We start from the raw sequence: 17,507 nt of genomic DNA, 5'->3' as shown, positions 1-17,507 counted from the left end.
AAAAAAGATTCATTATGCTAGGAAAAAGATAGGTGTGCATTCCAAATGTACATATGAAAGGGGGAAGCAGACTCAATACAACAAGATCAAGATCTTTTGTCCGAGCCTAAATAATATTCATGTTACACAAAGGCTATGAAAAAGGATTCGAATTACTAAAACATTTTTTGCTACTTCTCCAGATTACACCAAAACTAAATGCAATAATTGCTTGTTATTCCCATCAATGCTACCGGTATCAAACGTGATCATATACCACATATGGATCAAGGCTTACATGTCATAATGCCCGAATGTGAGCCAACTGTAGCATATCCATAACCAGCAGTACTTAACAAAAAGAAAACATCTCAGCAACAGTAAAGGCTACACTCTGGCTAGAAATTATCTATTCAGTATGTACTACACATTTGTGTTAGATGATCAGATCACTACACCCACCAACTGCTCCGATGCACTCTAGTTGCTGTATCAGCTACAACAACTAAATCAGTCTATTATGAATACAGTTAAGCAATTGAGGATTATAAATGTCTGACCACAAACAGGTAATCTTAACTTATATTGTTGCATTACACATTAAGTTTATCTATGAATATGCATATTTAAAATATATATACATATATACAGTACATATACATATTATACACATTATATATAATGTATACATGTACAGTATATACAGTACATATACATATTATACACATTATTATATATATATATATATATATATATATATATATATATATATATATATATATATATATATATATATATATATATATATAAAATTGTACTCATTTTATACATATATATGAACAGTACATTATATATATATACATGTACACATGTATACAAACATATATGTATATATTTAGTTTGTACCTTCTACACATATCAACCCTCTTTAAATACACAAGACTGCCCAACGTAAAAACACCACTTCCATTACAGCAATGTGACATGTGCGACAAAGGAAAAAATCAAATCAACATTGACCAAAGGCAACAATGCCGAATTCAAACTAGGATCTCACCTCTCACCCATTTCTCAGCTTCTCCAATCTCAGACTTCCATCAAAGTTTTATCTGAGAGTTAATAAGAAGTTATAAGTATTAACTTCGTCCATCAACCATTCTCTATATAAAAAATATGAAGGTCTCTACATTTTATAAAGCAGCGTGCACAGATGCAAGCAGCTCCAGCTATTTTTTTTTTTTTTTAAAGGTAGAAAGTGACAACTGTAGCTGGTCCACAAATTGGCTTCTGCCCTTAACAGCCGCAATTCCTCAAGCGTAATGAGATTTGTCCCAGGCTTTCCATGGCCCTAGCATTCACTAGGCTTCACAGAACTCCCTCGCCAAGGGTAACACACATGGCTTCTTGCCTGCTCTTATTCATCATTGCCACACATCCCTCAAATTTCCTGCGTTAAATCTGACAAGTGTCAAATGTATTAAAAAGAGTAATTAAAGAGATCAGCATCTCGTCAAATACTGTATGAATGATGGCCAACACAAACTTGGAATACAGTAATTCAAAAAAGCCATTGCTGTATTCACTTTATCCACAAAAATGGCTTTGCTAGCAAAATTCCCTTTTTTTTTTTTTTACATAACTATCAAAAGTTCCAGGTCCAAGTTCATACTAATATTTTTTCTTGTATGGATCTATCACAGGACTTCTGCAGTAAAATAATTCATCATCTCAGTTAGTTATTAAACAATTCAGTATTTCATAAATCAACAATACTACAAAACAGTAATTACTACTGTATACTGAAGACTTTTATAAGACATTTCCTAGTTTGTTTATACCCCCAACAAACTAGGACAACTTATACCAACAAACTATAAGTCCTGTGATATAACAAAATTGATTTATTAGGATCTTCTGTACAATATCAGTCACTTTATTCATTGTAGAAATTTAGTTTTTCCATTAAAAAGCACTCTGAAACACCGGCAAAAAACAGTGCAGGTGCAATAAGTTTGTAAACTGTATGAAGTCTTTGTGCATATTTGTCTATATATAAATAGTTTCACAAACATCATTTTCCACTTTTCTGCAACCTACACAAACTTTAGTTACCTGTACTTGTAAAACCTAAAGTGAAAATTCTCCAGAACTAGCAACTGGAAATAAAATTGAAAAATCCTCCATTATCCTAAATTATATATACAATACTGTATCTGCATTATACAGTATGTGCAATTATATAAACGTGGCATGCTACCATTATCAAATGGCTCGCAGGATAATGAATGTTTATCTTCTCTTGATTATTATCACACGACAACTCATCCATTTAAAGGTGGTTGGTAATACTGTAATCACATTCCGAGTGAACTGTGTCTTATACACGTTAGAGTACTGTACTATATAACTTTAGTTCTTTACTGTGCTATTATACCTTTGTACAAATTAACATTTTGTTAACAAATAAAAAATTAGGATCTAGTTTTAGGAGACCAAAACGTGATATTATAGAGCCTTACCTGCGTTACAGGATCTTTCATGATGAGAACGTCCCTCACTGTGCCGTAAGAACCAAAATATTCCCGCAATTTCTCGGGGGTTGTTTGCCAGGAAAGGCCACCCACGAACATCTTGTTTGGTGCAGGATCTATGTATGACAAAGACAATAAAACATAGAAAATTGACAAAAAGAATTATTACATCAATACAATACACTTCCCAGAAGTCAGTCCAATGCCAACTAAATATTTTATTAATGAAAAACTAATCTTGCATTTATCAACAATATATATATATATTTAAAGCAACAATTTAACTATATCTGCATACAAGTCAAAATAAATTAAAAGGAAAAAAGCTTTAGCTAGCATATGACTTTTCACACTAACACGGAAAGGGTGCAGATATAAGGAGTTTCTTTCCCTTTATTTCAAAGAGCAACACGACAAACCTGAAGGTGAGGACCGCCCTGATGACCCACCCTGTGATGCTCCTGAGGATCCGTTCATGTGCTCACTAGCCGAAACACCATCCATCTTAATTAGGTCACCCTTGACCAAACCAACACTTCCGGCTGAAAGAGAAAAACAACTTTGTTAAAACTCTGCAAGTGTCGAGATAGTACAGTAAATACAAGAAAAAAAATTATTATACCCAATAAAATTTAAACCGATAATTAAATCAAACTTTCTTTAAATTTCAGATCGTGCCTCTCGTGAGCATTATGGGGATTGCCATCGTAGGCGTGTCTACTTGGTGCGGTTATGCTCTCATGACCAAGACCGATGTCAAGTAAGTAATACTGTACTCAGGCTTGTAGAACTTGGCTGGCATCTTGTTACTAAACAAGCATTAAACAAGTAGATGAGCACACATTCAACACAGATGTCATGATCACCATAACCAATGACTTTATTTATCACAATCTCATGTACTGTACTGCATATCTAATTGTACAACCCATGCTCCCAAAATGATAGCACATAGTAACTACTTGGTCAAAGGTACCAATATGTAGCAATAGACCAATAAAAATTTTACCTTTTGCATTTTTAATTTTAAAGTCCAGAAAAAAATAGAGCTAAAAACCAAACTTAAAACATTCCTAGGCCTAGTATAATAATATGCACATATGTGTACAGAATATTTTAGGTTTAGGATAACTAGGTTCGGTTCTATATGTTGCCACTATATATTTAAAAAAATAAAAAATAAAAAAAATAAAAAGTTTACAGTTTAGCCAAATTCAGTAATACAAAAAAACTTTTTGGTCGCTTATCACTACATATTGGTACTTTCGACTAAAAAGTTACTAGAAGTGTTAAGGGGATGGACTGAATACGTAGGCATTGAGCAGGAATTTGATATACAATGTCTTTTCAACATCACACCATAAATTGTCCATAAATAGTTCTACTGCAGACGTGAACATGAAAATCATCTTGCGTACTGGTATGAAGGTCATACAACTTTACCAGTAACTGTAGGTCAACCAGAATTAATTCAACCAAGTAATTGTTAAGTCCACTGTTAATTCAAGTGGCAGCCTGCCTAGCCCATCTAAAGTGAAATGACTCCTACACCATGCTAATTTGAAAGAACTGGTCTGCAGTGTGATGCAATCTTATGATACATTAATTGGTACAAATCATGAGTATTGTACCTTGATTGAATATTTAATACTGGGAAAGAACTGTAACCCAACCACACACATCACCGGTTGAAAATGGCAGCTCACGGCAGAATACAACTTTTTACCATACCGAATTGGCTGCACAAACGTCCCAGACACTCTCAGCTTCCCCGCACAAACGTCGACACTCTCAGCTCCCCGCACAAACGTCCAGACACTCTCAGCTCCCTGCACAAACGTTCTGACACTCACAGCTCCCTGCACAAACGTCCCGACACTCACAGCTCCCTGCACAAACGTCCCGACACTCACAGCTCCCTGCACAAACGTCCCGACACTCACAGCTCCCTGCACAAACGTCCCGACACTCACAGCTCCCTGCACAAACGTCGCGACACTCACAGCTCCCTGCACAAACGTCCCGACACTCACAGCTCCCTGCACAAACGTCCCGACACTCACAGCTCCCTGCACAAACGTCCCGACACTCACAGCTCCCTGCACAAACGTCCCGACACTCACAGCTCCCTGCACAAACGTCCCGACACTCACAGCTCCCTGCACAAACGTCCCGACACTCACAGCTCCCTGCACAAACGTCCCGACACTCACAGCTCCCTGCACAAACGTCCCGACACTCACAGCTCCCTGCACAAACGTCCCGACACTCACAGCTCCCTGCACAAACGTCCCGACACTCACAGCTCCCTGCACAAACGTCCCGACACTCACAGCTCCCTGCACAAACGTCCCGACACTCACAGCTCCCTGCACAAACGTCCCGACACTCACAGCTCCCTGCACAAACGTCCCGACACTCACAGCTCCCTGCACAAACGTCCCGACACTCACAGCTCCCTGCACAAACGTCCCGACACTCACAGCTCCCTGCACAAACGTCCCGACACTCACAGCTCCCTGCACAAACGTCCCGACACTCACAGCTCCCTGCACAAACGTCCCGACACTCACAGCTCCCTGCACAAACGTCCCGACACTCACAGCTCCCTGCACAAACGTCCCGACACTCACAGCTCCCTGCACAAACGTCCCGACACTCACAGCTCCCTGCACAAACGTCCCGACACTCACAGCTCCCTGCACAAACGTCCTGACACTCACAGCTCCCTGCACAAATGTCCTGGCACTCACAGCTCCCTGCACAAATGTCCTGACACTCACAGCTCCCTGCACAAATGTCCTGACACTCACAGCTCCCTGCACAAACGTCCTGACACTCACAGCTCCCCGCACAAACGTCCAGACACTCACAGCTCCCTGCACAAACGGACCAGACACTCACAGCTCCCTGCACAAACGGACCAGACACTCACAGCTCCCCGCACAAATGTCCTGACACTCACAGCTCCCCGCACAAATGTCCTGACACTCACAGCTCCCCGCACAAACGTCCAGACACTCACAGCTCCCTGCACAAACGGACCAGACACTCACAGCTCCCTGCACAAACGGACCAGACACTCACAGCTCCCTGCACAAATGTCCTGACACTCACAGCTCCCCGCACAAACGGAACAGACACTCACAGCTCCCCGCACAAACGGACCAGACACTCACAGCTCCCCGCACAAACGGACCAGACACTCACAGCTCCCCGCACAAACGCCCAGACACTCACAGCTCCCCGCACAAACGTCCAGACACTCACAGCTCCCCGCACAAACGTCCAGACACTCACAGCTCCCCGCACAAACGTCCCAGACACTCACAGCTCCCCGCACAAACGTCCCAGACACTCACAGCTCCCCGCACAAACGTCCCAGACACTCACAGCTCCCCGCACAAACGTCCCAGACACTCACAGCTCCCCGCACAAACGTCCCAGACACTCACAGCTCCCCGCACAAACGTCCAGACACTCACAGCTCCCTGCACAAACGTCCCAGACACTCACAGCTCCCCGACTCACAATAAAGGCGTGTGTGCGTGGCGAGGCGTGGCGAGGCCAGTGGCTAGGAGGAAGGCAGGGCACTAAATGATGGCGCCCGACTCTTACCCCAGAGGTTTTAAACATGGCGCGAAGCCATTCAACCACGGCCATGCGAGGGGTGGCAACTTGTAGGGCTGCTGCTGCTCTTACCTTCCTGCCTGTCTGCCTGCCTCCTCTTCGGCTCATCTCCCCCCTCCCCAAATGGGTTCACCCCCCTCCTACCTACCTACCTTCATGGGGTTTAGCCATGCTTCTCTCCTCCTCCCTATGTGCTCAATCTCGTCTCCCCCATGTGCTCAGTCGTGCTCAAACGTGTGAGACGTTGCCACACACCCTGCCATACCTTCAAGACGAACGCCCCAAAGGCCCCCCCACACACGCTGGGGGGCACCACCACACGAAACCATTTTACCACATTAAAACTTTTTTAGCCAACATTGGGCGTAAGAGTAACTAACGCTCCGGTACGTACACGGGACAAAGGGCGGTGGGAGTCGCCGAGGGCTCCTGTAGACGTTGGCTCCGGTATATAACTTGAGGGCGGCTACTCCAGGGTAAAACTTGGGAGGCTCCATGTCGGCTGGGGTCGCCCGTTCAACTCCCTGGTGGTCACTACGTTCATTACCGCCTCCACCTCTACCCTCGATCTTCTCTTTTTTCCTCTCTCTCTCTTTCTCTCTCTCTCTCAGCCAAAACCTCACTCTCTCCTCATCTTTCTTTTCCGTTAAACAATGAATAATTTTTGGGTTGTGACTGGGCGAGATAATCGATATTTATATATTGATTTTCTTGAGATAAGTGTGTTCTGACTCGAACGCGTCACCATATATCTCTCCAATATGGTTTCAATTCGGAGATTATTGGTTATATCTAGAGAGGTAAATTTCACAACAATCATTAGGCAGAAATCATATTCGTTTTTTTCTTAATTTGAAAACAAGACTATAAAGATAATAACAGAAGTTTTAACATACGAGTAGTTGGGAGTCGACCAATATTTCCGTGTAAGTCATTTTCGTTTACAAAGCGAGGGTTGCATTATCCACGTGACACACATATCCACATTTACTTTTTCGAAGTTATAAGTAACCGTATATAATTTTTCTAAGGGTTTTGCGCAGTAATCGGTAAGCAAACAGCACGGGCGACCAATTATGGCAGCGCCTATACGAATACTGATGACTGGCTCGCCCCGCCATACAATGAGACTCATATCAAGCTTATCTCTTTAGACCCCCAAAGCTGATTACGATAGCTAATGATAACAAGACTAGTTAGAGGACCCTCAAAGTAATCTTGTTTCCACCTGCTAGTGTCTCAAGGGAGATGTGACATTTTTCTAGGTGTAAAATTTTAGCCTAGCGCATTAATAATTACATTAATACGTGAGGATGTCAGACATCCTCACGTATTATAGATGTTGCAATCCATAGTTTTTCATATTTTGCAAGATATTTCAATGTTTCGTTTACCACATGCTGTCTTAAACAATATCCTGCAATCTTTTCTCTTAATAAGTGAAATAAAAATGGCTTAATAATGTAGCTACCATGACTTGTTAATAATTAGTAAATGCACAAAACCATTCACCACCAAACCAGAGACTAAACCAATGAACAAATTTGTTTAGAACAGAGAAGACTAATTCTGATCAAGCTCGGTTGTTGTTTTAGATTCAGCTACTCGGAACAAAAAGTTGCTAGTAGCACGGGCTACTTAACGTAGTGGATTTATTAGCACAGGAGCAGGGCTGTAACTGATCAAGCTAGGTTATTGTTGTTGTTGTTTAAGATTCGCTACTCAGAACAATAAGTTCCAGTAGCACGGGCTATGGTGAGCCCGTACAAGCTAGGTGATTGATGAAGATTAACTAATCCACCCTAGAGGTGGCACGGGCATGAATAGCCTGTAATCAAGTTCGGTTGTTGTTGATTCGCTACTTGGAACAAAAAGTTCCAAGTAGCACGGGCTATGGTGAGCCCGTAGTGGACTTACCTGACACAGGAGCGGGGCTGTAACTTGACACCCAAGCTCGGTTTAAATCAAGCCTGTATATAGTACAAGGAAATTTCCACTTTATCGTGGCCCATCAGAAGGGTCAAGGAGAGGTGGAAAACTAGATAGTATAGGACGTTATCCAGCGCTATGTTGCACAGGTGGGAACAAGATTTGACCGTAGTTAGGTTGTAGGGTCAAGTCGACTTGACCCTACAACTTGAGAATGGTCCAGGACGACTTGAGAATGGTCCAGGACGGACCGAAACGTCGTCGTCCCTTCACCTCCTAGTGTGTGGTCTGGTCAACATTGTAGGGTCAAGCATTTCCCGATGTGAAGGCTGATTACAAAATTATCGTTTCACATTTTTATTTGTGATTGATAATAATGTTTATCAAAACAGTGAAATATATAAAGTTTGTTACAGAATGTTTAGCTGCATCTTATCCTTCAAACGCCTAGTTACTAAATTCCCAAGTATAACACAAGATTACGAGTGCAAAAAAATTAGTAGATTCGCCGATAATCATCTTATGTTCATTAATTCCTCGTAACTGCAATTAAAAAGTAATTACTTTCCTTCCGCACCTAAACAAGTGCAGGTACACCACCAATTAATCCACCTAGTCCATCCCCCCCACCCACTTTCGACGCACCAGAAAATCCCCCACGCCCAGAGGGCTCCCAGGTTGACGATTGATTGCTTTCTTGTCAAGGATCAATTGTCGTGGCCGCGTGAAAGAGGATATTGATGATGGAGTAATCTCAGGAGCTTTGTGGCGGCCGCGGAGCCTTCATAACAAGAAGAGAAAGTAATCCCCCTGACGATATAACGTGCTGCACACGTATCACTTGCCAATCTTAGTTTACACTCCGCTTTGGGGGGGAATTACTACTCTAAGTTGGTGAGATGGAGTCGCATTTTGGAGACTAAATGATGTGTTGCTATGTACTTATAGGCCAAACTCAACATGAAATAACTCTACGGCTTTGACTTTTGGTGATAAGTCTTGGTCTACAGAAAGCCACATCCATTCACTAATTGGGTACATCCATGCACCGAATACCCATTCCGTTGGCGGTGGTGGAAAGGGTTCAGAGGCATATAATGGGTTCAGGAACAGAACCCCCATACAACCACATTTACCATTACAATTTCGACGGTGAATTTAACCACTTGTAAACGGCGATTTTCCCATCCTACTCGAGTAGGCAGAACACCGCAAAACAATGCGCAATGATCGTCGCTGGGGATCACATACAGAGAATAAAAGCCGTGTTGCAGTTAGGGGCTCAAGCGGAGATTAGTGGTGGCATTCCTCGTAGATACTACCCTTGTTTTGCTGTGTCGGGCGGCGCGTCACATCTTGCGGGCCCTAGTCTGAAGCTGTCAATAGTTTCCTTTTTTTTAAGGCACTTGTCTAAGGTGCATGTTTCAACTCTCCCAGTCACCAACACTGCCGTTTCAACGTTTCCAACACCCAATGTCTCCTAATTTCCTATAAAGGCATCTCTCCCTGTCTCCCCAACCGACGTCTCTCCCTGTCTCACCCACCGACGTCTCTCCCTGTCTCACCCAACCGACGTCTCTCCCTGTCTCACCCACCGACGTCTCTCCCTGTCTCACCCACCGACGTCTCTCCCTGTCTCACCCACCGACGTCTCTCCCTGTCTCACCCACCGACGTCTCTCCCTGTCTCACCCACCGACGTCTCTCCCTGTCTCACCCACCGACGTCTCTCCCTGTCTCACCCACCGACGTCTCCCTGTCTCACCCACCGACGTCTCTCCCTGTCTCACCCACCGACGTCTCTCCCTGTCTCACCCAACCGACATCTCTCCCTGTCTCACCCACCGACGTCTCTCCCTGTCTCCCCAACCGACGTCTTTCCCTGTCTCACCCAACCGACATCTCCTGCCCCGCCCATCCAGTGAGCCAGAGGAGGTAGGTGCCTGGCTCGCTATTCCTGTCCACTGGGGATAAGCCCTCAAACGCCTTCGTAAATGTTAGGAAACGTAGAGATAATTACAGTAAACATCACACCCGTTCTCTCCCTAAACTATACATAATTTCCTTCTCTTGTGAAGCCATGAAACACAATGGACGATTGAAACTGAGGATGTAATCATTCAATTAAGGCGCTATGAATCGGTACCAGTGATTGACTTTCAAGAACCCACATTAAGAATATTTATGACTTCGGGGGAAAAAAAAAGAAATTACGATTGGATTCGTGGAAAAAAGTTACTGATTTTTTTGAAGGTGACTTTTGAGTGGCTCAAGCCGTTGACTTAACGAAAGGATTTGGTTGTCAACACTCTAGGATGAATGCCGCGTTAATTGAGTGAAGAGCTAGACTGCATTCACCCCTGCGCGTGTTGGAACCTTCGCTACAGGGATTATTTCAGGGATTTAATATGCAAATGAGTTGATGCCGTGAGAAAGTTTTGAATTAAGAATTATTTGGGGATTCTAAACTTCCCAGCGCTATTACGTAGGATATTACGTAGGATATTACCTAGGATACACATATTATCATTGACGCACGAGGGAGGGAATTATCAGGGGAAAGCACCGAGCCATTACGACTAGTGATAGGTTAATTTTTTGTTTTTCAAAATTCGCTATAAATGTTAACTTGTACGAATGAAAAAAAAAAGATTTAATGTATAACGATGCATATATCGCATATACTCGATGAAAGGAAAAATATAATTGCCGATTATGTACACTTTCATAAAAATTGTCGCCATTTTTTTAAATGGCAAGAAATTTTACTTTAACGCGACAATTGCAGTTGGATAATATATATACTTAAAATGTTTCGTTCAGTAATGTTTACAATAAAGCATATATTAAAAGGTATATACTTGTATAATAACATTATACTCTGCTGAAGAAACGTGCAGTAGTTACTGGAATCCCATTTAACATGTACGTACAAACGTACGTACGTACAATGTACGTACGTACAAACATGTACGAGATGGTGACGACGGTGATCTTGGGTCCTGGAGTGTGTACAAACATGTACAAGATGGTGATCTTACATCAGCCTGTGTGTGTGCTCTTTGCTCCACATTCCAACTATTATGTGACTAAGTTTCACAAATTTAATCCCTTTACAAGCGTGTAGGTGCAGCTCCTGAATAATATTTTTGACTATTGAATTCGATGTATATTATTTATCATAATAATAATTATTAGTATTATTACAAATCTGGATTTCAGATATCATGTATCTTATCACTCTAACTTGAATTGCAATAATTCTGATACAATTATTCAGAATATGAATAATAATTAAGACGCTTCTAATTTAATTTAATTGAGGCTACAATTAAGCCGTCCGTTTCTGTTCTACAGACTCAACCGCAATGACCTCTCCCGCTGGGACAAAATTGACGTCAACAAGCCTCAGAAGGTAAGTGTCTTGTCTCCCAAGATACTACAAGCCGCAGAAGGTAAGTTTCTTGTCTCCCAAGATACTACAAGCCCTCGAGTTCCTCAGAACCTGGGCGCCACGCCTAACCAAGTTTCATCTTCAGGGAAGCCTAAACTGGGTTTAATTATTCAGTCGCCACAATCTGAGTGTAAAGTTGGTTCCCGAGCGCCTTTCTCTACCACAAGGAGTTTAATGAGTCGCTTTGACGCAGTCTCGGTCTATGTGTTTTGTAACCAAATATGATGAGAATTTGGCTTCTGCTTTATGATAAACTGGTGGAGCAAAAACCATGAGTTGTCTAGTTGTCTCTCAACTCAACTCGTGTCGTCTAAGTTGATTCTTAGCATGGAAAAAACTAGCTACTCTTGCTCCTTTTGTAAGTCGCGATCTGGACGTTAAAAGAGTTGTGTAAAATGACAAGCCGTGTTGAATTTTACTTGAAATTAAAGGTTATTCCGGAGTAGAACTCCTAGAACTTTCTTCAGGTAAGGTCCAGGAACAGTTTGGGTGCCTTAGTCTGGCTTAAAACTGTTGCACTAACAGTCTCATTGGTCAGGTTGTCCTTCAAGAATGGGACTACAATGGGCTACAGAGTAACTGGGCTACAGAGTAACTGATAAATAATTGTCATGTGAAAATATTAGGTTTAAGAATTTTGTTGTAGTATTTTAACGTAAATGGGATTCAGCAAGCTATTTACAGTTATTATGAACACAAAATAAAGATGATGCGCATTATGTTTTCAGTTATAATGCGATTTTCAAGCAAGGAGCGTATTCCCTCACTAAGGATAAAATATATACTGTACGTGAATCTCTGCACGAAAAGGTACATAGCCTAGCCATGTAAACAGATTCTCCGTAATGTTTCATCTGCCATTCTGGTATCTTGCCTTCAAAATGGCCTAACGCCAACCCACCATTGTGACCAAATCCCTCTATTTATGACTCGTGGCAAATTTAGGTACATATATAGGGAGCCGGTCGGCCGAGCGGACAGCACGCTGGACTTGTGATCCTGTGGTCCTGGGTTCGATCCCAGGCGCCGGCGAGAAACAATGGGCAAAGTTTCTTTCACCCTATGCCCCTGTTACCTAGCAGTAAAATAGGTACTTGAGTGTTAGTCAGCTGTCACGGGCTGCTTCCTGGGGGTGGAGGCCTGGTCGAGGACCGGGCCGCGGGGACACTAAAAAAAAAAAAAGCCCCGAAATCATCTCAAGATAACCTCAAGATATACTTTCAATCACTTTAGGCCAGGCTATTACAGCTGCCGCCAACAGATAAGTTTGTCGCCTGGCTACCCACCTTGACAATTTAAGACTTATTCGGCTTGACCATGACAGTTAGGACAATTCCAGCGTGTCCCGAACTGAACCCACGACAAATAGAGATGATTCCCTAGTGCCATTCTTTACCAACCAGAGCGTAACGAGGCGCCACCGCCAGATGCGTCTCCAGCTGTGTACAGTATGTAGCTATTATGTACCCTGAACACACATTCTGTCTCTTCATTACTATAAAACGGTCATCTCTCAATTTTCTGTTACATCTCGACCCTCCACAGCCTTGGACTGACAAATAGGCCTGGTTAAGCATACAGTAGGCATAAATATGTGTTATTATTACAAGTACAAAAGTCAAACACCTTCGGTACGGCCTCCCGGTCGGGACGGCTACATTCTAAAATAAGCTTCGAGCCCCCCTCTAGTGACGTCAGTAGCTGAAGCTCCTGGCCCACGACGTCACCCAAGCCACACAGGTGACACGCTCCTCAATATTCACGAAGAATTTAATTAAACACAATGTTTTCTTTGAAATTAAGAATCCGATCATCGCAAAATGAAAAGGAAAACATTTTGGATTGATTGAAATTATGTGTCATTTTGGTGAGGATGAGATAAATGCCGCTTTTGTGGTGTTCAACGAGGATGAACATAAACTGTTGTCCTGCAAATTATTTTGAACAATGAACAGTTACACAATGATTTGTACTGAAATATTAATAAACAATTATTATTATAATTGCAGTGCTATTATAGCCAAAGCCAAAATATAATTAATACAAATTTTATTTTGAGTATGATTAGTCACTATTATGGTTCAGTGATTATTAGATGCATCAGCTAAGTCTCTCTCTCTCCACTCCGGCTAGGGTGACGGTGTTAGTGGCCTGGTCAACTTGCCAAGTCATCAGCCACACACAAACTTGTCTTCCTGGCAAGTTAAGGAGCCTAACCTCGGTCTGGGCGTCCTCTCTCTCTCTCGCACACCGTGGTCGATACGAGTCGCGTTTTTCTCCTCTCATCTCAACTGTCAAGCTATAGGTAGCTGCCAGGTGTTGCGGTAGCTCAAATTATATGAGTACTACGTGAGCGCACGTGAGACTCCCAAATTGTCTTCTACCACCCCCCTTACATATTTGTAACTTTTATATATATACTGTGTCGAGACATAACGCATGTCAGTAATATGGCTATGCAACGTGAATTTTACAGACGGTTTAATGCCAAGTCATACTTGCTCTTGAAGCTATGAATCCAGAGCGTTACTTTTGTTTACCAAATACCATATTTTGGTCATAATAATTATAATTATACTTTCTCAGTTCTAGTTTTGTTTGCAGTTTCCACCTGTGTCATCTGGTTTTATGTTCCCTCTCGAATTCTCTACTCCCAAAGTTATTAATCTACACTTACTGGTATTGAACTACAGAATATATTTATCTGACCACTCCTACCCGCAAGCACGTACAGGCGAGAGCACGCCCACACAAAGGGCACAAAAACCCACCGCTGCGGTAACTAACAACCAGGTGGTTAAAACAAAAAAAAACGGGCGCAGGGTTACCAACCACAGGAAGCACCACCGCCATGGTCCCGAAGGTTCAGGCAACCGTTGCATATTATTGTCTTGAACGCTCTCTAAACCTTGCCACATCGGCTTTAAAAGTCCTCAGATTTACATATTGTGCATCTTGCGCCCCCACGAGAATACATGAAGGATAATTAATGCGAAAATCAAGAGTTAGGTTTGGGCCACAATGTGAGCTAGACCGGCTGCCGACGCCTGAGGCCTACCCCAGCGTACCGACATATTACTTCTGCCTTCTAAATCATTTTTACGCAGTATAGAGCAAGTTCAACGAGGAATTGTGTATTATATTAATGCTTAGGGAAGATTTAAACTAACATTCAGTGAATTGAATAGTCTGAAACTAAACACTACTCACTTGAAGACTTGCGTAGCCTAGTGGTATCAGAATAATACTTACTCAGCTCAAATATACTAACAGTTCATAAAGAAGGCTTTCTTAGTGGTTGTCTAGCTGTCAGTGCTTCCAACACCTGTCTACACATCCCCAATCAAAATCTGGGTTGGCCGCACCGTGTTAAACATTGCCCCGTTGCCCCATCGGTAAAAATCCCAGGTAAGAGGCACCATTGTGATTCAGCCAGACTGGAGTTAGATTCAGGAAGAGAAGAGAAAGTTATCATGAAAGATATGAACGTGATACAATGTGATTCAAACAGTAACACGGGTGATATGGAGAGAGGGTGTCTACAAGAGGTGCTAGCAACAGAGGGGCGACGGCCGGGCAGCAGCAAGACGTACCAGGTCGGCGTAGAAATGAATTTGAAATACCGCGAGTGAGATGATACGACGCAGTAATGGTGAGAGTAGCTGCGCGCTGGTGTTGGAGTCTGCAGGGAATGGTTGACTCGGCGTAAGCGGGGAGTCGGCAGATAGTGAGTGGAACAGTCAGCCCAGAGTGGCAGAGTCGGTTAAGAGTGGTTAGAAAAAATAGCGAGATTAGACAAGTGACAGAAGGATATACAGGTCAACAGAGACAAACAATGAAAAGCTGAAAGCGAGTCAGACGGAATTGCTGGTTTGTGTTCATTAGCTAAGGCGAGGCTTTGGGATACCGCCGACAGGTAGGTTGGGAGGGAGGGACCAATTCTGTACTCTAAAAGTACAGCAACATTTTGATTTTCACAGTTCATATTTTTTATTTGTTTATTTATTTATTTACTGTTTTTAACTCGATGAGAATTAGTGTTATTCGAGTTGAACACCACAGAGCGGAGCTTAGGTGTAATTTCCCATGACCGTCTCATTCTGTGGGCGATTTACTAGCTACTCGAATTTATTAGTGAATGCCCATTTGGTCGTTCATAATACAGTATTTATATTTTGTTCTTCTGTTGTGTTGATTTCATTTCCCCTCCCAAGCATACAGATAGCCTAATATATTTGATCCTTGGTCTTCTTCCTAGTATATTTGATCCGACCGGACAGCACGCTGGACTTGTGATCCTGTGGTCCTGGGTTCAATCCCAGGCACCGGCGAGAAACAATGGGCAGAGTTTCTTTCACCCTATGCCCCTGTTACCTAGCAGTAAAATAGGTACTTGGGTGTTAGTCAGCTGTCACGGGCTGCTTCCTGGGGGGTGGAGGCCTGGTCGAGGACTGGGCCGCGGGGACACTAAAAGCCCCGAAATCATCTCAAGATAACCTCAAGATGGTGGTGTGTGTGTGTGTGCACTGAATGGATGAAAGGCAGTAGGCCTAAAAGAGAGGTAGGCCTAGGGAAGGAGGCTATAAGGTGAGAGAGTAACGATGGAGGTGGTTCGTGCACAATCGCGCTAAACTCATTATATTGTGATAATTATGATAAAAATCTTGTGAGGGAATATGTCCGCGATGACGCAGATGGATCGTGGGGTACCTTACTGCCAGATAAGATAAGGAAAACAAGTGTATATGTAGGCATAGACTAACGGTACATTCATACTAGCGATGAGAGAGAATATCACTGAATACTTGGGAAGGAAGATGTGCACTGGGAAATTCCTCTATGGAAGTAGGCTACATTTGCATATTTTTCATCCCCCGCTAATAAAAGCAAAGTGAGCTGAAGTGAGACTGAAAAAATTCAGTCTCACTACAGCTACACAGCTCCTAAAGGCTCGGAGAGAAGCAGGAGTGATAATAAAGTAGGAAGGTGTGGAACGCTTCCGTGAGTGGAGCTCCAGGTTGGCGGTGGCGGCTTAGGGTCGTGGGCGGAGGTGGTGGTAGGTTAGGGATGTGGTGTAGGTGGTGGTGGTAGGTTAGGGATGTGGTGTAGGTGGTGGTGGTAGGTTAGGGATGTGGTGTAGGTGGTGGTAGTGGCTTCGCCTCGTGAGAGATTGTAATTGGCGGAGGTTATAGCGGCGGCTTCAGGTCGTGGCGGGAGGAAGAGGAGGTGCTCCCGGGTCGTAGGTTCACCTCAGCCTCGGGTTTCTGGCCCCAACCACAGGCGGCGTCACCTGACTCCCCTCCGCCACCAGCCACTCCTCACAGTCTATCACCCCCCTCCCTCTCCCACACACCCCCACCAACCACCTCCTACTCTTGTTATCTGCCTCACTATTCACCTTCTCTTACAACTTGTACCTGCCTCATTCTCCACCTCCTTCTGTCTGGTTCACGTGTACCTTAATACGGCCCACTTCTCTGCCTACCTCCCGTGTGTCAAACCCTGCTATCTTCCATTACCACAACAGCCACTTTCACTATAATATTTTTAACAAACTTAACTGAGCTTGAGCGTGAATTTATATTTTAGGTAAAGGTTTCGTACCTCAACACCCATCACACATCCTCCTGCCCTGCCCACCACACATCCTACGGCCCTGCCCACCACACATCCTCCTGCCCTGCCCACCACACATCCTACGTCCTGGCGCCATTCAAGAAGCAGTCCCACGATGCAACAATACCAGTTTACGTGGTCACATTGGCTATCACGCCGTCAAGCCATTGGCGGCCATCTTCCTCCCTCCTGTATCGTAGTTAGTTATATCGTGTTCCTCTAATCTTTCTGGCTTCCGTCCAAGACGACCCTTCGTTCGTTCATCACACTATGAGGACGACCTTTCCCTTGCTCATCACACTATGAGGACGACCTTTCCGTCGCTCATCACACTATGAGGACGACCTTTCCCTTGCTCATCACACTATA

General features: G+C 43.4%; 2 protein-coding genes across 11 annotated transcripts in view; one reads left to right on the top strand and one right to left on the bottom strand.

The window, feature by feature from the left end:
- Window positions 1-11,483, top strand: part of LOC123765009 (normal mucosa of esophagus-specific gene 1 protein) — a gene marked incomplete at its 3' end in the record, with an annotated part of 147,349 nt that extends 135,866 nt beyond the window's left edge. For all 3 annotated transcript variants that reach the window (XM_069333434.1, XM_069333433.1, XM_069333432.1), the window contains 2 exon segments: window positions 3,182-3,270; window positions 11,426-11,483. In XM_069333434.1, coding sequence (XP_069189535.1) covers window positions 3,182-3,270; window positions 11,426-11,483 — 147 coding nt within the window.
- Window positions 1-17,507, bottom strand: part of msi (RNA-binding protein musashi) — a 127,572-nt gene that overhangs the window by 9,500 nt on the left and 100,565 nt on the right. Inside the window, exons 1-3 of one of the 8 annotated variants that reach the window (XM_045753342.2) lie at window positions 7,037-7,240; window positions 2,960-3,052; window positions 2,499-2,626 (exon numbers count right to left, since the gene is read on the bottom strand). In XM_045753342.2, the coding sequence (XP_045609298.1) occupies window positions 2,499-2,626; window positions 2,960-3,014 (183 nt within the window). In that variant the 5' untranslated portion in view covers window positions 3,015-3,052; window positions 7,037-7,240. The other 7 variants (XM_045753340.2, XM_045753337.2, XM_045753335.2 and 4 more) reach the window with 7 other exon arrangements.

This window comes from Procambarus clarkii, chromosome 29 (genome assembly GCF_040958095.1).
Source record: "Procambarus clarkii isolate CNS0578487 chromosome 29, FALCON_Pclarkii_2.0, whole genome shotgun sequence".
NCBI lineage: Eukaryota > Metazoa > Arthropoda > Malacostraca > Decapoda > Cambaridae > Procambarus > Procambarus clarkii.
The sequence above is the reverse complement of the archived record's forward strand: the minus strand, read 5'-3'. Positions and strand labels throughout refer to the sequence as shown.